Raw genomic sequence first — 21,040 nt, 5'->3', positions numbered from 1 at the left:
AAAAATAAAAAATAAAAAGGTGTAAAAAGAAGCGAGGAAAAGTCGAAAGGAGAGGGCTGCGCTAATGGCGAGAAGTGTTTCGGTTTGGTTTGCTTTGGCCGCAATCTTATGCTCTCTAACGGCGATCTTAGCTGAAGAGAGTGAATCGAAAGAGTTCGTTTTGACTTTGGATCACTCTAACTTTACTGACACTGTTAGTAAACACAACTTTATCGTCGTCGAATTTTACGCTCCTTGGTAAACCTTTCAATTTCCAATATTTTCCCCTAAATTTCGCATGTTATTGTTTGGATCTGATTTTTGCTTCTCTCTCTCTTTTTTTTTTAATACTTAAATGCCCTTTTTTTTTGTTAAAGTGCGTGCAATGAGTTTAGTAGCTGATTTAGAATTTAAGAAGTCTGTCTAATAGAATTTTGAAAAATAGTGCTAAATACGAAATCATTTTTTTTTTTTGGATTTTTAGTGCATTTTACGGTATTATATGCGATTTATTTCTCCTGGAAATTTCCTATTTAAGTTGGTCAAATTGAGATCAGTGATTAATCTCAGGATTGCTTTATTGAAATTAGCAATTTATAATGAAAAATTGAACTCGAAGTTTTCGATCTGACATTTGTCTATGTAGAAATGAGTGGATATTGGGCTGCTTTTCAAGAGCCAAATGGAAATGTTTACTTTCGGAAGCAACAAGAAATTCTAATGAATTCTAAGAAACAATCGCACTCACTTATATGTGGAATATTATGTGAAAATTTGTGACATTTTAAGTATTTGAGTTTATTATGAAATCTCTTTTTGTCTTTTGTAATTACACATGGTTTTCGATCCTGTAGGTTGTTGTAGTTTGAACCTTTTTTATTGGAATATATTGTGCAACGTATTTACGTGTTATACCGGGTTAACATGAAATATTTTAATAAACAAACCTTGTAATATCGGATGCATCTCTTGATCCTTTTGGCATGTCTGAAATATGAATATTATAGTCATAAAATTATTTGATATATAAACTAAGCAAACTTGATTCGACAATCATTAACAGATCGACAGAGATATGTTTTATACAACGATTACTTAATTTAGCAGTGAAATGCTTCATACTTGAGAGATTTAACTTAATTTCTCAGTTTACAATTTGCAATTCCTTTTCCTTTCTTAATATGCTTTGTTAGTCTTTTGTTTACCTTCTCATAACTAAATAGTCTCCTTTTACCTCTACTCTTAGGTGTGGACACTGTAAAAATCTTGCTCCAGAGGTAAACAAATTTAGGTTTTCTTCAAAGTGTTGAATTTTTGTTGATAATTCATACACTGTCTGTTACTAACAATAAAACTTTTGTTTGCTGTGTAGTATAAGAAAGCAGCATCTATATTGAGTAAACACAACCCTCCAATCATTCTAGCTAAAGTTGATGCCAATGAGGAAGCAAACAAAGATTTAGCAAATAAACATGAAGTCAAGGGTTACCCTACACTCAAAATTGTGAGAAATGGAGGAAAGAATATTCAAGAATACAAGGGTCCACGTGAAGCTGATGGTATTGTGGAGTATTTGAAGAAACAAAGTGGTCCTGCTTCTGCTGAAATAAAGTCGGTAGAAGATGCCAGTAATCTTATTGATGACAAGAAGATAGTAGTTGTAAGCGTTCTGAGAATTCTCTGCTCCTCTGTTTTCGTTGGTTTTTCGTGGCGAAGTTTAGCTGATATGCATGTGTGTTTTGTATCTAGGTTGGGGTGTTCCCAAAATTCTCTGGTGAAGAGTTTGAGAGCTATATAGCATTTGCTGAGAAATTGCGTTCTGACTATGTATTTGGTCATACTTTGGATGCTAAACACCTTCCCCGTGGCGAATCATTGGTGACTGGTCCTGTTGTCAGACTTTTCAAGCCTTTTGATGAACTCTTTGTTGACTTCAAGGTAATCTGGAATGTTGACTCTATTCTATATCACCATTAAAATACAATTTCATTGATGTTTATGTTGTTAGATAGCTCTGCGCCATTTACAATTAGCTATCTTTTACAGAAGGTTTTTGCTTGCAGGACTTTAATTTGGAAGCTCTAGAGAAGTTTGTTGAAGAATCTAGCATTCCTCTTGTGACTTTCTATAACAATGACCCAAGCAATCACCCCTTTGTTGTCAAATTCTTTAACAGTCCCAAGGTGAAGGTAAATTACACGATCAGAAGTTTATTCTCTGTGCCACCTCATTCTTATACACAGTGAAGGAAATAAGAGTGTGGCTGGCATTTATTTGGTAACAATCATTGTCTTGGAATACCCACATTTTGTTATGTTTTCTAGTTGAACATCCACCTTTACTGATCTTGGTTCACCTTTAATGCACTTTGGACTGTGTTATTAAGTTCACTATCAGTTCTCTTCAGTATCATTTTGGTTTGATTGTCATAATTGTCATAACTTGTTCCATGCATCCTTTAAATTCACCTACTAATAGGACTTTGACTCTGGTAGGCTATGTTGTTCGCAAACTTGAGCAGTGAAGGTGTTGATTCCTTAAAATCAAAATACCGTGAAGTTGCTGAGCAATACAGAGGACAGGGCATTAGTTTCCTTTTGGGAGATGTTGAGGCTAGTCAAGGTGCCTTCCAGGTTAGTATCTACTCATATATAGCAGTTTGTTTATTGCATTATCTACTTAAGTCTAATTTTCCTGTTGGTTGGAAAACAGTATTTTGGAGTTCAAGAAAGCCAAGTACCTCTGATCATCATTCAGAATAATGATGGGAAGAAGTATTTGAAAGCACATGTGGTGGCTGATCACATTGCACCCTGGGTGAAGGATTACAAGGTGACTTCTGCATTACATTTAATGTATTGGTTCATAATAAATGATAAAGCTTATCCTTTCTTATTATGAAAATTTTGGTAGAATCGCAAAATTCTAAAGTTTGTACCTGTTAAGGTTATGAGTTTAGTGAGAGGATATGTAGCAATGAATTATGCTATATTAGTGGTTGTTTTCTGCTTTTGTTTGACTAAATTACTCTTCTGCAGGAAGGAAAAGTTCCACCATATGTAAAATCTGAACCAATCCCTGATGTGAATGACAAACCTGTGAAAGTGGTGGTTGCGGACACCCTACAAGACATGGTTTTGAAATCAGGAAAAAATGGTGTGTAATTTGTAGTTTGCTTGATGCTATTTTCCCCCTTTACCATATTGGTAGTCATGGTTTATTGTCTGGATTTTTTGCTTCTTGTTTCACTTGAAGTTATGATGTTATCATTTAGAGCCTATGGCAATTGAAGCTATGATGGATTCTCTGAATTGGCATGCATTGTTTTTATCCAACAGTGTGGAACTTTGCATCTAGACCGAGTTGATCCTTGTCTATAGCTTGTTTGCACTCCAATAATCAGTACCCTTCTGTTCAAAATTTGTTGATACCCTTAGAATCAGCAAATCCTTGTAATACAGAACGACATGTCAACACCCATGTGGTCTGTTAAGTAGAGTGTTAAACTCTTAGTTCCAATGATCAAGTTTTAATCTCTGGAAACCTCAACTACCAAAAAAAAAAAAACTCTGTAAGCATATTTTTTATAGGGTCTCATGCTTTTCAGATACTCTTCTTTTTAAAACTTTTATTTTTTGGTTCAAGACATGACTAATTGGTGGATAACTTTTTGTTGTAAAGATAAAAAATCGTTATGCGCATCTAAAATTTAACTTTTAAGAAGTTGATATCAAGCTTTCTTTTCATTTTGGGAGCTATCTGTTAGGTATTCTGTGAGTCTTAAGTTAGGGATTTGAATAATGTTCTGGTTGAGTTTGGTGGCGTTTTTCAGTGCTTTACAACTGTTGGTGTTAGACTTCAATCTTCATGTATAATGAGCTTTGTTTATTCTATTTCCGTAACCACCTTCTGGGAATTATAAAATGACATCATGCTTTTCTTTCTGCAGTTTTTCTTGAGTTTTATGCCCCCTGGTGTGGACATTGCAAGAAATTGGCACCAATCTTAGATGAAGTTGCTGTCCATTATGAAAAAGATGCTGATGTTTTGATTGCAAAACTTGTAAGTTTTATTACTTTTGTTGGTTTTAAATAGGGAGTAGATATTGCTTTATATCATTATATTGAATATTTTCCGACTTGCTTAGGTTTCCGTTTCCATTTGATCAGATTAAGTTTTGAGCAATGCTCTCTTTAGCCGAGTATGATAGAAATGATAGAAAATGCTTTAGAACGGAAGGTCTTGGTTAGTGGCATTATTGATGATACGTTGTCCACTGATTTTAGACAATTTATTAGGAAGATAATTTTATATAGAATGGTGATGCTTAGAGGTCGTACTTAGGACGAATATTGAGGTACATAAACAGCATTTGTTGCAGGGCCCACATGTTTCTCTGGTCTTTATATTGTGTTGACATGATGTTATGTTAAATTACCTTCCTACTTTTTGGGAAGAGTTTTCTGATCAATGGGCTTCTTCATTCCTCTTTGTAGGATGCAACTGCAAATGATATTGTGGATGAAAACTTTGATGTTAAAGGTTACCCAACTGTTTACTTTAGATCGGCTAATGGAAATATAACTCCATATGAGGGTGATAGGACCAAGGAAGACATCATCGACTTCATTGAAAAGAACAGGGGCCAAGCTGTCCATCAAGAGTCTGTAAAAGATGAGCTTTGAAGAGCGTAAGTTTCTGACATTTCTAATATCAATCTTTTTGTCTTATAAGCACTGGTTTTAATGAAAGCAGTACACTTTTAGACTCTTCCAAGTTTGAATTGGTATTGGTGTTTGGACATTTGCTCTTTTTTTTTTAATCTAACAGTATATTTTTATTTTTATTTTTATTTTTACATTCAACATTCAAGGACGCAAATGGCAAAAGGCATATAACAAAAGCGACAACATAGATTAAAAAAATTTTAATGTCGAAATTCTTCTTTTTTTTTTTCTTGCAGGACTTGAATACACAACCCACATATATGGTATGTGTATTACTGTTATATGAAAGAACTGCTACGGACCAAATGATGCTTAATCTTCCTCCTTCCCCTTTTATTTCACTATAAGCCCTTTTACATTTAAAGATATGTGTCTATGAATAATAACTGGATGTGTTTTTCTTAAGTTTTAGGCTATATGGTTCATAGTAGTTCTGCGGAATATCATTAGTTGTAACAGTTACTTGGCTGTAGGAAACATCGAAGCAAGTTAAATTAGAGAGGATATATTGAAGTTATTCTCTTGTACCCTTAATTTTTGAATGTTTTCTATCACTGCTGTTTGCTTTGATGAGTAATTTGCGATCTTTAAACTGCATGTTTACGAGTACATGGATTACAAATTCAACGAAATGAAATAAAGGTCAAGTTTGGGACAGGGCCATGCTTCTTTTGGTGGAGTTGTGGGACTTTTAACAGATCTAAGTCCAACTCCACCGGGCCTTCAGGTTTTTGAATCGATTAGACTGGACATACCTTTGTACCTGACTCACGTGGGTACTGGAACTTTAGGTTCTGCGTCTACTTCTTATAGTACTTGAATACACAGATTTTTAATTTTTATGATAACCAAACTTTAAGTTGGATACTGGTTTAATTTTCTATCTAATGCTTTGGTTGATTTTGTTGTTTTTGTTTTTTCTTAAAAGTAAAATGCAAAATCAGCCAAATCAAACTCCGAGTTTAATTTAGTGATATTAAAAGGGTCCAAAAAGTTCTTAATTCAAAATTTAATAATCATTTAAATCTTCATGGATTTTTTACAATCAATTAAATCTTCAAATATTTATTTTTAGATATCTATTTTCATTAATTGAAATTTTGTTAAAAGAAATTTGATTATTTTTGCCTAATTAAGGGTTTAATTGAGTAAAAATATATATTTAAAGTTTCAATTGGGTGAAAACAGATATTTAAAGGTTTTAATTAATTTGAAATAGAAGATTTGGGATTGGACTAATTATAATAAAATGTTAAAAGTTTAAATAATTATTAAATTTTTGCTCGAAGATTTTTTTTACCCTTTTGTATATTAATTAGTATAAGTTTGCATTTGAGCTATTAATTAATAAAAATAATAACGAATCATTTATAAAGTGTCAAATAGGTGGGCCAAGTTTGGTTTAGGTTGAGTTCCTTTTGTTTGGGTAATCTTAGGTTAATGAAAGTTCAAAAAGTTTTGCGTTTGGTTCATCTTGCACTTGTCTCTTTAAAGTTTGATAGTTAAATTATTTGAGTTCTAAGTAATTTCTAATTTCTCTTTTGGATTGTTTGAACTCGGATCATTTTAAATTTAAATCATTCGAATTTAAGTCTTCTGGATTCGAGTTAAACAAGTTCAGTGAAATTTTTTCAAATTCAAGTCAATTTTTACAGCTTCTCCGTTCCTCAATTGCTCTTTAGTATGATTCTAATCATATCAAATCTCTTCATCTCCTCTTGTAGCATGATTTTACCATGTCGAATCAGCAATTTACATTATTTTCATGTTATCCTACTAAATTGATTACGTAATTAATATATAATAGCTAAAACATTATAATAAGCCAAAATTAAATCCTCTCGGTTTTTGATATTGGCATTAACCAAGTAAATACACTCCCCGAGTATAAGAAAATTCACGATTACTTATAACATTTTCATACGACAACTGCTAGTCCTTTCATTTTTGGTCTTCTCTCCGTAGCTTCAGAAGATACAGCCTTTCTTTTGCTAAAATTAGTGTTGCTTTTATTACTATTACTGTTATTATTATTGTTGTTGTCGTTGTTATTGATGTTGTCTTCATCGACGTGATCGATCAAGTCTGTTTTGTTGATGTTTGTACAAGAATGATGAAGGGATTTCAGAAGGTAAGTTTGAATCTTGTCAAGGTCTGATAGTTGAAGAGGCTTTAGCAGGAATTCCTCTGCTCCTCCTTCTAGGCACCTGCCATGTAGTTTTATGAATCTTTCATCAAGTGATCACCTAAACTAGGGTATTAAGAAAATTAATTATATATAAAAAAAGAAATGAATTGGAAAAAGAAATAAGTATGACTTGCATGCTGATTCTTGAAGGTACATTCTCTGATGACATGACCACGACTGGTACATCTTTCCAAGAAGATCCCTGCCGTTATAAGCATAATCCTGATAAGTTGTTATAATATTAAAAAAAAAAAATGGCAGTTGATCTTCTAGATTTTTTTGTTTTTTACTTCTTGTTTGAAGCAATCTTAAACATGACTCCATCCGAATAAGAAAAGGTATGCTCTATAAGAAATACGAATCAATAGCATTGAATTTGAAGATGAGTAAGCATTGCTTAGAGCCTAATGCATGTGAGTCAATAGCATTCTTTTTTTTTTTTTTTTAAGTTTTTGCCTGAAATTAGATGTCCTGGTAAAGCATGCAGTATCCTGGAAAGTTGGGAACTTCCTATATTCTAAATGGAGAAAAAATTATAAATATAATAAAAGGAAATTAATTATTTAAGTCGTATTGGTTGACCTTGACTCGTTTGAGTAAATCATAGCCGCTCATTCCGGGCATACAGAAGTCTGTCATGATTAAGTTGACTTTAAGTCCCTACATTTGATGTAAGAACACAAGAAAATATTAGTATCAGCCGTGTAAAATAAACAACTTTAATTGTATTTTCAATGATGCCAATTAAAATTGCAACAGATAAGGTTAAAAAAATTATTAAAAAAAAAAAAAGAAGCTTGCATTGAAAGTGATTAAATTATATTGCACATCAAACCAAAATTTAGTCTAATTGATTCATTAGCAAATTTGAAATTTAAATTTCAATATTACAAAAATTTTTCCTATCTTTAAATGATGATCTAATTTGGACTAAAAAAATTATATCATACATTTTCTCAATAATTACTTGCACATAAAATGAGTATAGATGATTTACATGCATTTAGTTTTTTGGAACACAATTTATGTGAAAAGTAATATCATCTGATTCTGATTTGATCTATCTTTAGGGATTTTGATGATGAATGTGTTTACAAATTTAGAGCTGAATTTTCAAGTGTGAACCCCTAAATTTTTAGGGGTTTTTTATTTTCGATCATGATACAAAAGGGACACATCAAGTATTGTACCCATTAGAGGGAAAACAATGAATCATGATTAACCTTTAAAACGTGCCTTTTCTCCTACGGCCTAATTAATCTACAGTCATATTTCCTGACATGGAACCTAGAACCAATATCCTTGAGCCGTGGAGCACTTTTTTTTTTTTTTTTTCAATTCTGGATTCATGTTACCATTCATTCCAAACATGTAATATATACATATTTAAAGGAAAAACAACAATTGGTCATTGCAAATCTACCGGACACTGGATTTTTTTATGTGTCCTAAGCAGTGTATAAGTCAGCATTTATTGTTTCAACATAGTCTTTAAATGGTGCCAAAAACATTCTAATTTGATGCCAAAAAAAAAAAAAGGAGTGAATTAAAAATTAAATCTAAACAAATATTAAATGGAATGAAAATGATGCCTTACCAAAAGACACTAGAACTAGAGTGCATTTTTCACTCATCTTAGCTCAGAAGAAGGTAAGTGTCATTGTTACTGGAATTCAAGATCTCTTATTATCGAAAACAAAGGAATTGACAGATTCAATAATCTAATTAGAACTAACAAATTTTCTACCAAATTCAAATCCCTTATTTTGGATTCAGTACAATTAAATAATTGTACTGTGTAGAACTTTTAGGTTAATAGTCAAAGGAGAAAAATTTTTACAGGTTCCTGTAAAAGCTGTGGCATGGATTTTCTTTCACTCAATAATCTCATCAAGAAAGAGAATTAACGTTCAGTTCCAGAAATTAAAACGCCAATTAACAGACTAATGATAGTGATTAAAAGCTTAATTTTGAGTAAAAATTTACTATATATATTATATAGTAGTATAGTTGAAACGAGAAAGTGATGCAGCAAGCAGATTATATATATATGATATTCTACAACAGGAGGAAAAAGTGTTTTAATGGAGAGAAGCACTACCTCTTGTTGCGGAGGCTGGGAACACGAAGATGAGGTAGAAGAAAAAGAAGAAGCTGTTGAGTGAGGGTCCAAGTTATTGAGCAGGCCAAGATATTCCAAAGCTTTATCCCCGGAGTCAACACAGGTCACTGCAATTATACGTCAACCCAACAATCAAGAATCAATCAGATTCAGAAACCAAAAAAAAAAAAAAAGCCATTAAACCATTTGGATTTTTTTTTAATGGGAAATTAAGGGGAACCCAAAAAAAAAAAAAGATAAGGCAATAGCTGTAGTCTGAAGGGTTTAGAACACAAATGGGTTAGGATTTTGTTCTTATGTCGTGGTTGGTAACCTTGGTATGAAGAAACTTTAAGGAGCTTCTCCAATAACTTTCTGTCTATAACACTGTCATCAACTGCCAACACATGAAAGTGATGCTGTTCTTGTTGTTGCTGCTGCCGTTGCTGCATTTCTTGTTCTTGTTGCTGTTCGGAGCTGTCCTGAATAATATTGTCTGATTTCATCAACTCCATCACTGTCAAAACAAAACTTATAACTCTAATACTAAACCCAATACTATTACTCGATCAGCCAACCTCTTAAAACTTCTGATGAAGCAAAAAAACTAGTTTTTCTTGTTGATTATTGTTGTAATTGGTATATAGTATGTTCTTGCAGGCCTTTTATACAGCCCAGCTATGAAGAGAAAGAAAGAAAGAAGAAAGGAAAGGGAGAATTGAAATGCCTTTGATGACGGAATATGAATGAAGAGTGTGTGAGAGAAAAAAAAAAAAAAAAAAAAAGGTTGTTTCCCTAGGTTTTTATGAAGTAGGTGAGAGAGGCAACTGTATTTTGCAGCAAATAAAAAGGAAAAGAAAAAAAAAAAAGAAAAAGAAAAAGAAAGAAAAGGAAAGGGAAAGAAAGGGAAAGAAAGAGAGAAAGTGATGTTATTTATTATTAATCTAAGGCTATGAAAAAAAAAATTGTAATTTCTCACTAGATTCTCTATAACGTGTGTTGGTACAACTACTTATCTATTCCTCTTTCTCTTTCTCTTTCTCTTTCTGTCCTTTTCTCTTCTTTCATTTGCTTCGGATTTTGTTTGATTGCCAAGGAAAATCCAGGGCAGATCTTTGTTGCCACTTGGTCATGATGGTTTAAGTGTATAAAAGAGGTTTTGATTTTTGGGAGTTGGAATTGGATTTGGAGAGATTGACTTTAAAAAAAATACAGTGATTAACTAATTAAACTATTATTCTTAGTATTATTCAAGAATTAAAGATATTTAATTTATAATTATTTTTTGTCTTATTGGGTAGGTTTATATATATATATATATATATAAGGGAGGGATTTAATTATGTTAGCGTAAATTTTATATTTTTTGAATCATTAAATCAAAATTATTAAAATTAAAATTATTATTTTAATTTTAATTAATCACAAATTTAATTTTGATCAATTCAAAAAAAATAAAAATTGCACTTATGCAAATGAATCTTTATTTTATAAAATAATTAATATAATATAAATTTTAATTTTAATTTAATTAATTCATATAATTATTTTAAAAAATAACATTTAATAAATTAAAATTAAAATGTTAACATTTACTATCTTTTTACTTATCTTCAATTAAATTATAATTTATTTTATAAAAAATTAAATTAATGTCAAATCAATGTTGCTTTGCATGCTTAAAACTTGGTGGGATCAATTTGTTCCAACTAACAGATTGTGGGATGTGACCCATGATTTCTTCCTTTCTCTTATATTACTATATCCTTGAGGAATAACAGTAAAAGATTAAATTAATATTATGACTATCAATTTCAAATTAATTTATTCATATTTTATAGACTACTTGCAATTACTTAAAAAATAGCACATAAAAAAAGTTGTCGGTCCGACATTAACGAAGTTACAAGTTATCACGGGTTTGTAATACTTGTAATTGTCGGTGAAAATCTTGATTTGCATTTGTCTTTTCTTCTTTAGAAAAAATGCATTTGTATTCTTCACAATTACTAGTAAAAAAAATTCCTCATTAATTTTTCTATAAAATAAATCATAGTATAAGAATAAAAAAATAGGTTATATATGTTCAAATTTAAAATTTATATCTAAAAATAATTGTATGAATTGATTGAGTTAAATCTTGAAATTTTTATTAAAATTCCTTTCATGTTTGCACAATATCTATAAAAATATTATAATATTTTTTATAATAAGAACACGTTGTAGAGTAGACTCGAGATTTATATATTCGTATAATATAAAATATTAAAATTTATGTATTTATATAATATTTTACATGAAAATTATATGTTACAATTCGTGTCAACATGAAAATATAAAATTTTATTTTATTTTTTTGTTAAATTTAATATAGTTATTGCTATAATTTTAAGCTGTATTATCTTTGTATCATATTTTCGTATCGTATTTATATTGTATTACTATTGTATTACTTATCGTATTTTAAATTATCATATCTACAATAAAATTTAAAATTTTAAAATAAGTGTTGATTTTGGGTAACTATAAATTATACTTACTTCAATTTAGAAAATTAATTACATTGACAATATGTGATATTTGTTATGATTTTAAGGAAAGAACTAATAAATGGCGTTTGAGAGCCCAAATTATGGGAACAAAAAAAAAAAACTAGCATTAATTTTAATTTTATAATTAACTTTAGATGCCAAAACTATGAGGAAAAGATTTGATTCCATTGAAAGAAGATAGAAATTTGTTTATATCTTTAGGTATTCTTTCATTGTCAAAAGTCCTAAACTTGGTTTAAGCAACCATGGGGGACCTACAAATTATTGACCTAATTTGGCAATTTAAACTAAGTTTTGGCAATAAGTGTGAATCTTAAGGTCTTCTCTTTTCCTATCTAATTCAATAAGCGAGTTAAAAAAATGTAAAAAAAAGAAAAAAAAAAGAAGCAAAGCTTAGTCTAATCCCCACAAGCTTATTCTTTATAGTTAATGATAAGGACATTAACTTGCCAATAATCAAAAGAAAATAAAAAAAAAATTTTGCCATCTTACATTGCTTAAATAGTCAAAGATAAACAAGTAAGAAAATCCATTAAAAAAAAAGATTAATCCGAATTTAGGATTTAATTTTAATAATTTATATAATTATTTTAAAAAAATAATATTTAACGAATTTAAATTTTAATATATATAATTTTTCTATTTTGAAGCTGTGATTTTTTTATATAAATAATTATTAATCCACCTTAAATAGACATAATTTGAGGTAACCAATCGGTCCAATCCATAACGAAGAAAAAAAAAAAGAAGGGATCCCCTAGTCAATTTTGAAATCAAAATAAGAGGACAAGCTCGGGATTCTTGCATAATCAAGGGAAACATAATAATTATAAATTTGATTACTGTAGATGGCGGAAAGAGTGAAAGGAAAACAAAAAAATAAAGAAAATAGGGACCACGAAATTCAAAACCCATGCAAAGAAAGAATGTCCATAGGCTAAAGGGAACATGAAAGAAATAAAAGTAAGAGCATGAAGGGTCCCACAAAGCAAGTATGAAATCTTTGGGGTGGGGTCCTTTCAAAATATGATCTTTTCAATGGCCCCACAATTTACTATTACTCTAAAATCTTCCCCATTTTTCGAATCTGTCCCCGTCGAGGCAGGGTGGCCATGGTAAGAAAAAAAACATTTTGTTTTTGGAAATTTATTCATACTTGAGTGTGGGTCCTATTGGTTGTCTGCCTCGTGTTGCTAAGACGTGAGGTAAAATGGCGTGGGAGCACATGAACCGTCTGATCACATCACGATCATGATGCATGCACAATGATTTCTCTTTGAAACTTTTGATTGCTGTACTATTTTGTTTTTTTTTTAATATATTTTTTTCTGTTTATTTTTTCAGGGTCGAGGGAAAAAAATAATTTGTTAAACTTTGACGTACTTGATGCATTGTATATGGTAGACTAGCAGTCAGCAGCACATGGAGGAAGTGCAATTTGCAAACGACTTCAATATGCCCTCTGCTCTGCTATTTCAACACTCACAAGTAAATTCTTTCAGTCATTCTGACGAATACATGATGTATAAAATCTGTTAACATTAAAAATATATATATAATACACATTTGTTGATGAGCTAGGCAAACCAAATCTACTAGCTAGGTGTCTTCACTTTCAATCAAGTTGCATAGCAAGGACGTATGGTTAGTCCAGTGGATAAGAAAGTAAAATTGATTCGATTTTCGTAAAAAATATTTTTAAAGTAAAGTTTTAAAATATATCATTTCATGAAGAGAATGTCCCTAAAATGGTATTAAATAAATAAATCCAAATAAAAGTTAAAAACATCCTGATCGTATTTAAAAAAAAAAAGTTAGATCCTAGCTTTATAAAATATTAAAATAATAATATTATCATCTATTATTATTTTAATAATTGTTAAAAATTCAATTGAAAATCAATTTATATTAAATAACAAAATTCAACTTAAATATAAAATTATATAAAATTAAATATTTATTAGATGTGAGATAATATTATTTTAATAAATTTTTATTATATATAAAAAATAAAAAAAAATTTATTACATAACAAATATAAAATAAATAATAAAAAATTGATTAGAGATTTTTTTTTTAATTTCATAAATCTAAAATTTCATATTTTAAAGACTTGTTGAAATTTTTGAACAAATATTAATTAAGCCTAAGCTTCAATTGAATCACACATAAATTCTTTAGTTGATTCTACAAGAAAATGATGATCATCCGTTTGCCTTTTAGCTGTATATTTACTTCCCTCAGTTCCAATTCTTATCTTCATGCAATAAATTTTAAATAAATATTTACAAAAAACTTAAAACCTCCTTTTTATTGTTGAATTTTTTCTTTTAAAAATTTTTCTCTATTGAAAAAAAAAACTAATATATACCCTTCATCAATTGATTATAATTAGAGGTATAAATGATATATTAATACTCGTAAGTTATTCAGATTCGATTCGAATAAAATTCGAATTCGATTAGATTATTGTCGAATTGAGCTTGAGTAATTTGATTTATCGATCGAGTCGAGTTTAAGTATTTTTATACTCGACTCGAGTAGCTCGCGAGCTTAATCGAACTTTTATATTTAAAATTTTTTATTATTTTAATTAATAAAATATATCGAATTCGAGTTCGAACATAAATAATCAAACTTTTATCAAATATAAGAATCGAACTTATTTTAACATATTAATCAAATTTAATTAAATAAATTCGAATTAAATATTAAATTTTAAATTAAAAATTAAATTTAAATTCAAACTTTTCATTATATCGATTCAATTCGATTCAATTTCACCGTTAGATATAATAATAAAAACAAAGTGTGCTGTACAATTTTGACATTTTAAGTTCAGAAGAGAACGTGTAGGCAAACTTTTGCACAGTACTATCGTGCAATTCAAGGGAAAAAAAAATCAACTCAAATTCTTTGGACAATCTTTTTCTTTTTTACTTTGAATTTGGCAAGGAAACATGAAGTCCCATTTTCAGAAAAATTTAGGATTGTTCTTAAACTGATATGTTACCTTAATTACTTAAGCAGACCCACCAAGAATCATACCAAATTTCACTAAATCAAGGCATATGGGGTCCCGTTGATAGATGCTGTTGCTTTTGCAAGGGATGGGAAGAAATTTCCAATGGGTTGGTCCAAACATATATATATATTAAATAAATATATCAAACTTTTTCTTGGTCCAAAACAGAATTATAGCTTACTTTATTGGTCAATAAAAGGACTTGATTGAGGATTCTCAAAATCAAGGATAGATTACAATAAATATAATCAAACTTTTTCTTGGTCTAAATATTTTAATAATTCTCTTATTAAAAGTTTTCATATGGTATCAAATAATAACTTTTTGTTTTGACAAACTTTCTCACTACTTTTCATGTAATTTCATGATCTTTGCAGTAACAAACAGATATATGGTTAAGATATTGCTCCAATTAAACCTATGCTCTGCAATGGAGGTTTTGAAATCAATTTCTCCTATCCAATGACTTCAATTTTTTTTTTTTAAAGGGATTTTCAACAGATTTTCACCTAAAGTAAACAGAAGATTTGACATCTTATTAAATATCTTTGTACCTGTTCTGATCCTTTGATATGAGATCTTTTGTATCAGATTTTGTCTATTGTTTTTAGTTTCTTTTTGTATCAATGAACATCCAGGAAAAAGAAAAATTTGCAAAGAAACATGATACTATTGCTGCCGCTTTGCTAGGTAACAACACAGCCTTTTCAAAATCATGCTTGTGGTATGTTGAGACATACCATTAAAGAACAATATAAATAAATGGGTTTTTGTTGGTGAATGCTCTAAAGAGATATTCTCTCAATCATGCATTAAAATTTATGAAGTTAAATTTTTTTTTTATTTTTTTAAATTTAATATTAAAATTTAAAATTTTTTGTCTATCTTCTTATTTTTAATGCCTCAAAATTATATTTTTTTTTTTGAATATTTAAAACTCTTATTTTTATATATTTTAAAATTATTTTTTTTACTTTTTAACATTAAAAAAATTATAGAACTTAATTTTATAAAAAAATTTAAAATTTAATATTAAATACATTAAAATTATTATTTTTTTAATTTCGTGAAAGTCAAAACATGATAAATATTTTAGGATGAATGGAGTATTTTGTTTGGAAAATTTCATAATTATCTTTAATAAACAAAAAAAAAATCTTGAAAAGAACACTTATCGGCATTATGTTGCATACAAAATTATATAGACTAGTGTTCATTCCCCGCTATGCATGGGTCAATTATTAATTTTTTTCATTTTATTTAATAAAATTTTGCATCATTTAAATTACATTTAGAATTATTTTTCATCTAATTTTTTAAACTAATCATTTATAATTTTTAAGAATTTTATTATCGGATTTATTATTATTATTTTTCAAATATCTAAATTTTAATTCCAAATTTTATTTTATTATTTTTAAAATTTTCTCACTTTCATTTTTTTATTGCTGAAAAATAAATGTAAATTATCATTATTGGAATTTATGAAAGATTTTTCATCATTGGGTCAAACTTAGAAAAAAATTTTCATATAAAAATTTCTTAAAAAATCAATTATTCATGATTTCTATGAATTTCATCTTTGAAATAATTTTTATTTATTTTTAAAATTTTACCATTTTTATATGAATTTTTTCAAAATTTTATTACATTTTATTTTTGGCTTGAAAACTAATATCAATTATCATTTTTTAATTTTTTTCTAAAATTTCTATAACTTGGCTAAAATTTTTTTAAAAAATCTCATATAAATTTTTCTTAAAAAAATCAACCATTTATGATTATTAAAAATTTCATCATCAAAATTTTTTTTATTTTCAAAATTTTATCACGTTATTTTCAAATTTAAAAGATTATTATTTTTTAAATTATCAAAATCTATCATAATCTAATTTTTAAATAAATAACAGATTTAAAAAAATTAAAAATAAAGAAATAAAACAAACCAATAAAATAAAATAATCAAAAACAAAAATGATGAATAAGGTTACAATAATAATTTAATAATATTAAATAGGTGTCACTTAAAAAACCCTTAGGGAATTTTTTTAATCTAATGTAATATATATATATATATATATATAGATGTTAATACTAATTAATTCTAAAATATTATATCACTTATTATGTTTATTAATATAAAAATATTACTATAAATATTATATAAATCCTTAAAACAAGTTAGCAAAACCTAAATAATAAAAAGAATTAATAAAAAAAAGCTTACATCATAATTTTTAGAGAGGAAACATTTAATAAGTTAGAACGGGTTTTTTTTTTTATAGGATCATTAATCAAAATATTAATTATATGCGACAATTGCACGGAGGAACGTTGCAAAAAGGTGTTGGAATGGTTTGAATGACCCCACTTGCTTGGATATGAAATCAGAATCCAATTAATTAATGCTTTAATTAGTATTTAGTTACGGCATGATCATCGAGGATTTTATGGTTGAGGACAAGCCACAAGTTTAGGACCTGGTCCCCCCTTTCATGGTCATGGGGTCCCTCTACATTACTATTACATCTTTGATCAACCTTTGCTAATTGCTAAGAGGTAATTCCCCAATTGGCCAATGTTTTTCATATATTTTTTTTCATTTGTTTGCTGAGAAAAGTTCTTTATATATATATTAGATTTAGATAAAATCGACCCATGTGGTTTCAATGAATGTGATTTGAGTGGGATGGAATTAGTAATAAATAGAGAAAAAGTACAAATTTTCCAAAAAAGGTAAAAACTTGACTAAATAGATAAATTGGTGTAAATTATATTATATTTTTCCGTATATATAAATAAAAATTTATTTATATTAGTGTAACTTCTATATCTGTTTTAAATTGTTGGATTAAAATTATTAAATTTAAAAATATTAATTTGATTCAAATAAATTTTAATTTTAATTTTAATTCAAAATTAAAAAATATAATAAGAATTATTAAGTGAATCTCTTTTTTATATATTTATATAAACCAAATACTAACAATGTGATATTCTTCACTTTCCTTTCTTTTGTTTTAAGAGTGTTTATTAAACTCGAAATTCAACAGTATTTATTAAAAATAAAACTTAATTAAAGTTAAAATTTAATTCAATTAGTTTCATGCGATTATTTTTAAAATGTGACATAAAGGGTTTAAATTAAACTTTTTTTTTATTTTTAGATTACAACTTTTTTTTTTGAAAAAAAAATATTGTCATAGAGGGAAAAATTTCAGATGAAAGGGTCAAAAAGATAGGAATTACTAATGAAAATAAATTGAGGGAAGGATTTAGGTAGCAACTACAAGAAAATGAAACTATAATATTTTCTCAACACCGAGTTTGGGACTGGAGAAAAAAAGGCCATAAGAAAGAGACTTTGAGGGGCCATAGCTTATCTAACCAAACAGGAACTCTTCCTTCAAACATGGGCAATTCCCATTTTTTCACACTTAAGCTGCATTTTTATATTAAAATTCCACCAAAGAGGCAGATGGAATAATTTGCTTTTTAGATTATTCTTATTTTACATGTGGAGTTTCCGAAGTTTCTATTATTGGTCAAGAAAGAAAAGGGTTATGTCATATGATCATACTTATTTGATTATAGGAGCATTTTAATATATATTCTAATTTATTTTTCTTTTATATAATTGATTAATTTATCTAATATTTTTTATATTATCAAATGGTTTGATTATCATTTGTGGCAAAAAAAAAATGATTATCTATAAAAGAAAAAAAAAAGGTTGATTCGATCACATCATAAAAATTTAACGAATCATAACATGATCATATCATAAATCTAAAAAACAAACATATAAAGTAATTTATATAACATAATTTATGCTTCACGTGACAATGAAATGAAATGAACAAAATTCAAAGTGAAAAAAAAAAAAGAAAAAAAGAAAAACACCCTTTACTTAAAAAATGGGCATTCCTTCCAAACCACAAGTTGTAATTCACCTAGAGACCCATGATTATCATGATAAAAAATTCCATGCGTGAAAATCCCCAAGAATTCTTGAAGAAAATCTTTTGTGCTTTGATAACGGACCCACAAAAGGAGCAAATCAGGGTCACAGGGGAATTGAGGTCTTCTCTTTCATTTCATTGCTTTGAGTTGGTATAGAGGCTTGACTTAGTTCATAAATCACTAGAATAAAATCAGATGACAAAGTCCAAAATCTTGGCCGAAGTTCATACTCCATTTTTATCTTTTTTTTTTTGGGTTCTTTTCCATTGTCAAATCAGGATGAGAAACTGATTTACTAAGATACACCAGACAGTTTATGATAGGACATGTGATCAAATTAGCCTTTTGTGTTTTAATATGAAAAGACGAGAGAATGATCAGACATCATCATTCCTGTAATTAAAAAAAAAAAAACGAGATTATAAATATTATAAAATTAAAGGACATTTGTTTATAGTATAGTTGCATTGGGGTTGAACTGGTAATGGAGACATCGTCAAGGTTTTTTTTTTTTTTTTGGTCAGGAAATTGGACTTGGAAAAACGCTCGGTCCTTATTTAACTACCAATCTTATTCTTCCCTTCGTTTGGAAACCAATTTATAGACAAAACAATTAGAAACTTATACGGTTCATTTAGTTTCTCGAAAATAAAATACAAGGAGAATAAAATTAATATTTTGTGAGAATAACAAATAAAAATAATAATAGAAAATATTTATTATTAAGTTTGATTCATTAAAATGAAATAGAGAAAATTTTGATATTAATATGTTTGATTAGTTCAAGGAATATGAAAAAAATAAGTTCAAAAAATCATTTTACTCTTATAATTTTTTTAAAATTATTAATTAATAAAATGAATAAAAATTCATAATAATTTAATATAAAAATTAAATATCAATATTAAATTAATCATATTAAAATTTAAATACTATTAATTCCACAATATTCATTGTTAATTTAATAATATTAAATATTAATTAAAATATTTAAAAACTTTAATAAAATTTAATATTGTTTAATAATTTTACATATCAAACTAATAATATTAAATATTAGTTTACAAAGATTTACTATTATTTTAATACTATTTTCATATTATTTTTAAAAATATTTTAGTATTTAATATTATTTTATTTAATATTTTAATATTATATATTAATTTAATATTAATATAATATATTATATTATTTAAATATTTTTATTAAATATTAAATTAATAATGTTTTAATATTTTAAGAGAGGGTAAAGTGTTGTTATTCTTTATTTTTAAGGAATTGACATTCATGAAATTATTATTCTTTACTAAAAAAAAAACAAACAACGAAGTGAAAAAGGCATAAGAAAAAAGGCTAAAATGTAATCCTAATTCCATCCAACCAAATATGGGGTGAGGATTCCATTCAAAAATTTCTAAAACAATCCAACTTTTTTGACACGAGACCAACCAAATATATCACTCTTAGATTAAGTTTCTAGCATTTATTGGAATTATTAAGCTAACTATGGTTTTGTTATATAATATGATATGAATGCTTTAAATATAAAATTTGAATTATTTTTTGGTCTTTTAGATTACGATTGAGGTTTGAATTTGAAAATTTTAATTTTAGGCTCTATTTGTTTCGCTAAAATTGATTTTTAGAAAATGTTTTTTGAAAAATATTTATACTTTTTGAAAATATAAAATTTTTTTATTAATTGGATAAATTAATGAAAAATATTTTCTTTTGTTTGATTGTTTTCTTGAAACTTTGTTTTTTTTTTTTTTCAAATAATATTAATATAACAATTAAAATAATAAAAATTATTTATTATTAAAATTATTAATATTCAAGAATAATTATATTTTAATAATAATATTTAATATCAAAAAATTATATTAATATAAAAATATTTAAAATAAAACTATCTATTATTCTTTATATTAATATTTTAATATATTTAATAAAAATATTATTAAAAAGATTCATTTTAAGAAAACAATATTATTATACTATTTAACATTAATTATTAAGAAAATAAAAATATCATATATGTTCTTATTTATTATTAAGATAATAATATAATGCTATTTATTATTAAAATATTAAAAATATTTATGTTTAATAATATAAAAAATAAAAATATTTAAAATTGAAATCTTATAAAACTTTTAATGCTAATATTTTAATTTTTTTAATTAAAATTAAATAAAATATTTTTACTAATATAATAATATTTCAAGTTGAATTAAATCAAGTTTGAATTTAAAATATTATGTTTAAAGTCTTACACGAGTATAATTACAAAATATTTAAAATTAAAATATTAAAAAACTTTTGATATTAATATTTTAATTTTTTGAGTAAAATTAAATACAAATATTATTTATTAATATAATAATATTTTGGGTTGGGAAAAATTAAATTTGAGCTTAAAAAAAATCATGTATAAGGTTTGAGTAAAATTATACTCTAACACATTTATAAATAGTTATACTCATAAATAGTTATTTTTTAAAA

The 21,040-nt window shown here is 27.0% G+C and overlaps 2 protein-coding genes across 2 annotated transcripts; one reads left to right on the top strand and one right to left on the bottom strand.

Annotated features, from left to right (window-relative positions):
• On the top strand, positions 1–5,223 carry LOC111315647 (protein disulfide-isomerase-like). The gene is made up of 11 exons (XM_022917539.2): positions 1–237; positions 1,226–1,256; positions 1,352–1,639; positions 1,729–1,917; positions 2,043–2,168; positions 2,475–2,612; positions 2,692–2,811; positions 3,018–3,135; positions 3,929–4,041; positions 4,476–4,669; positions 4,943–5,223. The coding sequence occupies exons 1-10, from the start codon at positions 65–67 to the stop codon at positions 4,662–4,664; spliced, it is 1,485 nt and encodes a 494-aa protein (XP_022773274.2). The 5' UTR covers positions 1–64; the 3' UTR covers positions 4,665–4,669; positions 4,943–5,223.
• A 1,305-nt stretch (positions 5,224–6,528) lies between these two features.
• Positions 6,529–9,754, bottom strand: LOC111314983 (two-component response regulator ARR17-like). Its single transcript, XM_022916594.2, has 5 exons — positions 9,330–9,754; positions 8,996–9,123; positions 7,477–7,554; positions 7,029–7,096; positions 6,529–6,913 (listed from the first exon to the last, which is right to left on the bottom strand). Exons 1-5 carry the CDS (start codon positions 9,508–9,510, stop codon positions 6,625–6,627), a joined length of 744 nt encoding a protein of 247 aa, XP_022772329.2. The 5' UTR covers positions 9,511–9,754; the 3' UTR covers positions 6,529–6,624.
• Between the last annotated feature and the right edge of the window lie 11,286 nt (positions 9,755–21,040).

Source organism: Durio zibethinus, chromosome 20 (assembly GCF_047325235.1).
Source record: "Durio zibethinus cultivar Kanyao isolate XHJ-2024 chromosome 20, ASM4732523v1, whole genome shotgun sequence".
Lineage (NCBI taxonomy): Eukaryota > Viridiplantae > Streptophyta > Magnoliopsida > Malvales > Malvaceae > Durio > Durio zibethinus.
This window is presented reverse-complemented; position numbering and strand designations above follow the sequence as displayed.

Excerpts from the sequence above, each read along its gene's own strand:
- LOC111314983 (XM_022916594.2), bottom strand. The coding sequence starts at position 9,510 with ATGGAGTTGATGAAATCAGACAATATTATTCAGGACAGCTCCGAACAG. Across the intron at positions 9,124-9,329 it reads TAAAGTTTCTTCATACCAAG|TGACCTGTGTTGACTCCGGG; the intron begins GTTACCAACCAC and ends GTATAATTGCAG. Across the intron at positions 7,097-7,476 it reads ATTTACTCAAACGAGTCAAG|GGATCTTCTTGGAAAGATGT; the intron begins GTCAACCAATAC and ends TTATAACGGCAG.
- LOC111315647 (XM_022917539.2), top strand. The coding sequence starts at position 65 with ATGGCGAGAAGTGTTTCGGTTTGGTTTGCTTTGGCCGCAATCTTATGC. Across the intron at positions 2,613-2,691 it reads CTAGTCAAGGTGCCTTCCAG|TATTTTGGAGTTCAAGAAAG; the intron begins GTTAGTATCTAC and ends GTTGGAAAACAG. Across the intron at positions 4,042-4,475 it reads ATGTTTTGATTGCAAAACTT|GATGCAACTGCAAATGATAT; the intron begins GTAAGTTTTATT and ends TCCTCTTTGTAG.